Source organism: Loa loa (assembly GCF_000183805.2).
Source record: "Loa loa unplaced genomic scaffold supercont3.101, whole genome shotgun sequence".
NCBI lineage: Eukaryota > Metazoa > Nematoda > Chromadorea > Rhabditida > Onchocercidae > Loa > Loa loa.
The window spans coordinates 51,805-59,734 of NW_018108281.1; the positions used below are offsets into that span (position 1 = coordinate 51,805).

General features: G+C 27.6%; 1 protein-coding gene across 1 annotated transcript in view; it reads right to left on the reverse strand.

Moving 5' to 3' along the window:
* The window catches only part of LOAG_10780 (hypothetical protein), a gene marked incomplete at its 5' end in the record, with an annotated part of 8,052 nt that extends 1,043 nt beyond the window's left edge, over positions 1 to 7,009 (reverse strand). The window contains 17 exons of the mRNA XM_020448229.1: positions 271 to 441; positions 760 to 871; positions 969 to 1,122; positions 1,591 to 1,700; positions 1,860 to 1,968; positions 2,096 to 2,262; positions 2,461 to 2,604; positions 2,900 to 3,007; positions 3,080 to 3,251; positions 3,346 to 3,525; positions 3,811 to 4,041; positions 4,214 to 4,383; positions 4,727 to 4,994; positions 5,833 to 5,969; positions 6,137 to 6,301; positions 6,548 to 6,668; positions 6,894 to 7,009. Coding sequence (XP_020301607.1) covers positions 271 to 441; positions 760 to 871; positions 969 to 1,122; positions 1,591 to 1,700; positions 1,860 to 1,968; positions 2,096 to 2,262; positions 2,461 to 2,604; positions 2,900 to 3,007; positions 3,080 to 3,251; positions 3,346 to 3,525; positions 3,811 to 4,041; positions 4,214 to 4,383; positions 4,727 to 4,994; positions 5,833 to 5,969; positions 6,137 to 6,301; positions 6,548 to 6,668; positions 6,894 to 7,009 — 2,635 coding nt within the window. The remainder of the gene's footprint in view (positions 1 to 270; positions 442 to 759; positions 872 to 968; positions 1,123 to 1,590; positions 1,701 to 1,859; positions 1,969 to 2,095; positions 2,263 to 2,460; positions 2,605 to 2,899; positions 3,008 to 3,079; positions 3,252 to 3,345; positions 3,526 to 3,810; positions 4,042 to 4,213; positions 4,384 to 4,726; positions 4,995 to 5,832; positions 5,970 to 6,136; positions 6,302 to 6,547; positions 6,669 to 6,893) is intronic.
* Between the last annotated feature and the right edge of the window lie 921 nt (positions 7,010 to 7,930).

Consider the following 7,930-nt stretch of genomic DNA (forward strand, 5'->3'; position numbering starts at 1 on the left):
TCCATTTCAGTTTGATCGCTGGTAAATAACGGTAACCATTGGTTGCGCTTCTGTAATTTGTTTTTTTTTTTTATTTTTTGCAAGCACGAAATATATGATTAGCTCATTGATGTCAATCAATCCCTCATTTATTAAAAGCCTTTTCTTTCATGAAGCCAAATATCTAAATTGAATTTGCATAAATTTGAAATATTTGCTTAAAATGATTTTCCAATTCATAGATTTCGTAAAATTTTGCTAAACATACGCTTAGATCAAATTGCATTTGACTTGGATGTTCATGTTTTTGAATATTTGCATATAAATTTCCGACGCAAGCAATGGTACCAATAGATCTGATAGGACAGAGTGGATCATTTAGTCTATAACAGTTACCATCAGATGGATTTAAAATTAGGGTGCCATCCGCAACCATTGCCATTACATGAGCTGATCGAAAACCTATAATCGTGATGTTTAAAATTGTACCAATAGATCTAATAGGACAGAATAGATAGATCACTTAGTCTACAATAGTTATCATCGGATGGATATAAAATTATAGTACCATTCGCAACCATGTTTAAAATTACTAAGAATTTTAGAAATTTTATATCCTCTTTTATTTCAAGCTAAAATCATGGTGTTTTCAAAATCGTAAAATGTCTAAAATTAAAAATATAATCTTTTTCTGCGAGATTTTCTAATGAATAAAAAATATTTGGCAAAGTGATTTTAAATTTTGATAAACTGGTTGAAATTCAATTCTGAATCGCAAACCTTCTGGTAGCGATTTTCCAAAGAGGACATATGATTTTATGCCAAGATATAGCAACCAACAACATAGCAGTATAGCATGCTCGTCCATAGCTCCACAACCGATTGATAGAAACTTAAAAATGATAAGGATTCGTTTAACTTGTAGTCATAAAACATATTGTATTGGTCTATGATCTCGTCAAGATTTTACTTCTTCAAATAATATTCACCCGATCAGCAGTGATCCAGATATCACAGAATCCTGAAGAGATAATGGAATCAGGAGTAAATGGTATGTAGGAAACCATTTGGCATGCAATACGAGCTAGGGCTTGCGATGATTGACCTGATAAGTTGATCGGTGGTTTAATTGGTCGGATAAATCTGAAATTAAATTTGTACAATACATTAAAAATGTAAATGTTGAATACATAAGGTTCATTTCTATTATTTACGTAAACTATAAAAGTTCAAAAATAGTATCATAAAGGATTTGAAATTAATTAATATATAATGCATTAATATTATTTTCACAAATATCGAATTCTCTTTTTCCAAAACAAATAGATATACAATAGAAACTACAAATTCTTTTATTTTTCATGATTCAATTTATTTGATCAATGTTTGCAATCACAATTGTCATCCAGTGATTCTATCTCAGAAAGCTAATTTAGAATGGAACTGAATCAAGTAATGCATACAAAATGATACTTGCATGCAAATAAGTAATGCATACAATATGAAACTTACATGCAAGTAAATAACAACACATATAAAATTATGCCTGTATGCAAGTAATGACAAAATGATACCTGGATTGCATGTAAATAATGCATACAAGAATTATACCTGCATGCTAATATTCGTTTGCCAGTAGCACTTTGTACAATACTAACATAACGACGATATATGAAACGATTTTTAGCATTTTGTTCCCATTCTAAGGATTTCTTTCGTATCTATAAATTGTTTGTTTTTGATGCTCAAATATTATTGCATTAATTACATTTATCAATAAATCGATCTATTATAGTACATCATTAGTATTAGTACATTATTAGTAATCAAAAAAGTTTTCATCTCTTGCTTCCATGAATTAAATTTAGGAAAATTTTTACAGCATTTGATTCATCAATGCTTGAATATTTGATGTTAACAATTTGTGGTGGACATATATCTGGTTGAAAAGCTATCAGTAATTTGAGATATGCTGGCTGATTATTAATCCTGAAAAAAAAAAAACTAATACACATAAAATGTGATTTAAAAGTCCATTATTGTAGATATAATTTGTTAATAAGTCTAACCTTTGACACCGAGCACTTCCAAAAAAAGATGAAAATCATTGGCAAACCTATAGGAACTAAGAAAAAGTGGTGTTTGAAGGCGCAAATATCCATCTATCTTGCCATTGAAATAAACCGTTGTTAATGGTATGAAAACAGAGCCTAACCATCGTCGTTCCAATTGTTTATGTACTGAATTCGGTTCACGATCATCAGCATCAAGTTCAGTGACCAGCTGAAACAATAAATCTTACGTGTTTCACGTATGAAATATCCCTCCAATTTGACGTAAATAATTAGATCTGAAAGGATTAATTTCAGTGATGGATTTCAACAAAGTTTTTGCTACAACTTTCAATCTTGATATATCTGCGCTAAAATTTTTTACTTTTCTATTTCTCTTTGCTTTATGAATCCTACTAAGGAATCTAACCCGATTGTAGACTGCAATTTTTATACATTCTGTAACTGCGCTAAAATCATTATTAGCTGTACGAAGGCGATCTAATTTCAGTTCAAGAGTTTGTTGCCAATATGGATTTCGTCCATTAGATATTGATGTTTGCGCTAATGAATCCTGAAAAATTTATTATTACTGCAAGGATTATTGATTATTTGATAATATCATGTCTATTATCAATGTTACTAACTGTACGTCAAATTTATCCGTATGTGAAACACTTGAAAGATAAATATTATTAAGAATATTATGAAATTAGAATATTAAGAATATTATTCAGATGAATTTGCTGATTGTGCTTACAAAAAAGAAATAAACAATTCCAAAATTAATCAATGATTTAAAGTTTTCGACAATATAAGGTTTTCTTTTTCTTTTAAACAAATTTCGTTTGAAAAAATGTCAACTTAACCTGGAATGAAACCTCAACAAATGATAGTAGCTTTCCATGTTCAGGTTCCGGAAGGTTTATTGCTGAATGAATATTGACCACAAGATGATATTCCGCATCACCTGCTACCTGTATTATAGTTCACTTTAGATATCTAAATCAATATAGATATATGCAAAGTACAATGATTTTATATATTACCTTCCGTATAGTTTTCGCTCGTCTTGCTGGTTTTAATTTTCGTGATATTTCGGTAGAACTAAATGGAAAAGCACCAAATGTACCAAAAAATTTCGGAAGTGGTTCTTCATGTACTAAATCATTTATCATCTTCGAATTTCGCTCACGTATTGCTTGTTCATAAAAACGATTCCTGAACGATGGAAAATGATAAGAAATTATTAGTTAACTATTATTGATAAGATATGATATATTATTCGATAATATCATTTCCGTTATTTTATTACCGTATCATAAGAGCATATTGATTTCCAATATTTCGATATCGATCAATTTTTGTTTTGTAATTATGTTGATTTGTTATACGATTTGGTGCAATCTTATGATGCTCAATTTCTGAATTCAATAATGGAATTGGTTTTTTAACGCCTGTTTTTTGTTCATTACGAATTTGTAACGCTTTCAATCTGTAAAAACAATTAAAGAAAAAATGGAGACAGAAAATATTTATCATCCTTTTTTTTGCTATTATTGTTGTTTTATTATGAAAGGAAATGATTTATTTTTCATTTCTTTTTTTCAGAAAATTAAAAACTGACAATTAAAATTATTTGTAAATATTATACATTTGCATTTGTAATGTGTATTTTATAATTTCTCATGTAATATATACATATTTTCTCTTCGTTACCATATTATTCATTTCCGTATTTTACTAAAATTGAATCTTCTCTTAATGATTTCAACATTACCTGATATCATTATCAAACTCTTCATCAGAACATAATCGAACTTCCTTAGGTATCAGATCAAAGTTATTTGCTGTATCAATGGATGCTTGCTGCTGTTGAAGTGTAAATATTGGATATCGTTGAGGTTTATTTGACATAAACATATTCTGTTGTTTAGCCCATGAAGCATTACAGTATAACTCACCAGATATACATGGTCTATGACTACCAGAACCAAGACTAGAATACATCCTGTAATTAAAAAAAAAGTTTAAGATAATTTTGACAAAAATAAATGAAAATAGAAAAATTGCATCAGTACTGTTCTGAAAAAAAGGTGTCGGTTGATAACATTGATAACCATATGGTATAAGGCTTTTTCATTATCAAAAAATAATTTGAAATTAATTTCGAAGCTAGTTACCCATTTATGATTAAATCACTAGCAAATTCCACTGGTATTACAATATTTCGTCCATCAGTAACATTATCTTCATCTGGTAATGGTAAACCAACAATTGCAATTTTACGAGCTTCTATCTTTGGTACTTTCTCAAAAATTGTTATTGTTATGGATTTAGGTATTTCTTGTACCTGAAATAGAGACGGTAGTACTAGATAATCAATGGAAAATGAAAATGATACTTTAAATCTCCTTTTTTTGAACTTATTCAGAAATAAACTTCAAAATTACAAAAATAGAAATTAATGAAGAATTTAAAATAATAAATTTGCCTTTGATTTATTGCGATTTTTTCAACAATACTTCTGCAAATCTTGCAGTATTTCTCAAAAATAACCTGACAATAATTAAGTTAAAATGAAATTATGGGTAAATAAATTCAAGAATCAAAGTTGAAAATTGCAAAAGACAGAAAGTTTGAGACCAAAAATGATGATCATATGTATCAAATAAAATTTCATTTGCAATATTTACCTGTAAATTATAAATTTGTCCAAAATAAGCTTGAAAATTGCTATCAATTCGTTGATACAACGTTCTGCATACAATAATATTGTTAAATTCGATCTGTAATTGCAAACGACATTTTTGCAAATAATTAATCCGATCAGTTTCATCCTTAGGTAACGGATTATTCGATTCATTATCATTACTATTATCCAATACATAAACCGGAATACCACGTAGTTCATCAAATAATTCTAATTTCTCTATAACATTCATTTGATCATCGGATTGTTTCCTGCAAAAATTGCCGAAATTAAAATATTCACTTTAACTTAATTAATAAATGAATAATCCATTTAATTAATGAGAATAAGAAGAAGAAGAATAGTAATAACAACAAATATACCTTGTGATTAAAAATTTAGCAAATTAATCAATAAATCATTTACATGTAATAGTATTGCATAATTAAGATTATCATTTGAACCTTTTTTCAGCATGTTGTTGTTCGAAAGAGATTTTTTTTAATTGTTAATTTCGTAGTGGAATATCCTTGTATTTCTCGTAATTTCTGTAATTTTTTCCAATTTTCTTCAATCTTATCACTCAGATCCAAATAATTTTGCTGCTTTTCCTCCAAACCAATCATTAATTCTTTTATTCGATATTCTGTACTGCAATTAAATACGCCTTTTTGTAAATAAGTTTATTTTATTTCCTTGAAAAAAAAATTTGAAATGATTTTTTTTCTTTTTGAAAGGAAAAAATTACTAATGGAACCTGAAATTAGCAAAAATCATCTCAGGAAATTATGTTTCCTTTATCACGAAAATATTATTCATATATGTATTCACAAGTTTACTTTATTTTCTTAAAAAAAATTTGAAACAATTTTTTTTTAACGAAGAAAAAATTAGTATGATCGATTGGGAAAATATAATCACAAACTATTATCAATCGAGGAATCTCAGTACTCCCTCGGTATGACAATGTCTCTTGGTTTTTTCATGCCAATTATTTCCCATAACATTTTAATGATAATAGTTCAATTTTTTTTTCAGCTGAATTATTCGAATAATCTGACAGTTTTTTTTTAGCATAAAATTAATTTTTAAAACAAAAATTTCACTAACTTTTCTTTTTCATTTTTTTGTAAAATTCTTCCTTTACGTAATACTTTTTCTTCCATTTCAACTTCTTTCAGCAATTGCAATGCTTCCTGCATTCGAACTGATTGCATTTTATGCAAATTTTGAATTGTACTGCATAGCTGCAATTAGCATAATGCCCATATTTTACTTATATTTATAAAAACTTGGTAAACAAATATGAGTAAACAAAATACAAGTAAACAAATATGAAATGATTTCAACATTTGATATGGTACCAGTTTTTCTCTCACTTAATTTTCATTCATAATTAGCCTTAATTATAAACCAGATCTTCCTGTCCAAATAACCAATGATAATTAAAAACAATTCGATTCAAATCAATATCCAATTGTACAAAATCCTGCTGTTTAATACGACTAAGCGCTTTTTCCCATTCTTCAGCTTTAACATAGCGACGTAAATTGCGACAATTGTCATCATAACGTTCCGGCTATAATTTTCTTTTAATTAAATTCTGAAAAGAAAAAAAGAAGGAAAATTTACCTATCATCTAATGTAATAAGTAAAATTGAAAACGTAAAGAAAAAAGAATGCATATTTATTTATTAATTGAAAATGATCGAGCATTTGGTATATTTTACGATTTCTCTTTCTTATTCATTCTCGTTTTCTTGTCTGAAACTTTTTTTTGGAGCTATAAAATTCTCTGGAAAACTAAAATACAATAATTCATTACTCGTTTCGGAATTCGATCAATATCTAAATTGCTTCCCAATATTATTCCATCATCGTTAAGAAAATGCTCACCCACTCTTTGTATTAATAAGATATAATTTTGCAATTTGAAATTCGTTATACTGAAATTTTGAAAATAATTCCATCATTGCTGTAATTTTTTTCCTCTCCTTTCTTCGACAATTTTCAATTGATACTTAGTAGTAACTAGTGATGTTAGACAAAAGTTATAAATAATTAGTAGAAGATAACGATGATAAAAGTACAGATAATATACATGGATAATATTATTGATTATATGTACGAAATGTAATTTGCAGTAAAATTGAAATTTAAATAAGCTTTACTTTTGTAGCCCATTTTCAATCGATGATGAGATTGTCGCATTAAATTGTTTGTCATATGTACAGCATAACATCGAAAATTGTTCAATTTCTTCAGGCGATTGTGGTTGTGCTGCCATAAAAATAACTGAATTGTGAATTGTATTTGTAGTGTAAAGAAAAAAGATCAAAAATTGAATTTAATTTAAGAATTTTATTTTTAAAATTTTATTTTGGTAATTCCTTTTTCTGATGAAAAAAAAGGAGGAAAAGAAATACAAAGCAAAATGAGGGAAGTATGAAGTATTATTCATGATAGACACTTTAAAACTATCAATTTTAGGTACCTTTAGGAATTTGCTTTCGTTTAATTTCCATCTTTCGGTCATTTTGGAATTGACCGGTCATAAATTCATATTGAACATCATCAGATGGTAAATAGTGCACACAATCAGCAGTACATTTCTTGCCAAGCTATACAAAAATCCTCTTATAAAGTTGTTTTAAAAATTAATGTAATTTAGGAAAAAATTTTTTTGAATTAACGGGAACAGTCAAAAATGAAGTAATCAAAAACGAAATAATCGCAAATGGAGTAATCAAAAGTGGAATAATTAAAAATGAAATAATCAAAAGTGAAATAACAAATAACGAAATGATCAGAAATTAAATAACCGGAAATAAAACAATCAAAAATGAAGTTAACATTGAATTTATTTACTATCATAGGAACGAATTGTAGAAATTAAGCTTTGTGATTTTTAATTGCAAATTATTATATAATTATGTAATCTAACTATCAAGCTGCAATCATTTGTGATTTTTTTTTCCTTTATGATTTAATACAAGATTTTGCCAGGTTGAAAAATTGATGATTAATTAATTTTGAATTTTGATTCAGCAGAAGCAAAAATTCAATTTTATAAAATGTCACCAACGTACATATCATTTGATCAAATGATCAAAATCAGATCAGACGGCCACATCATAATCATGATCAGATCAGATCAGATTTGATCAGATCGGATGATCAGATGATCTCGTACTTTAATTTATACAAA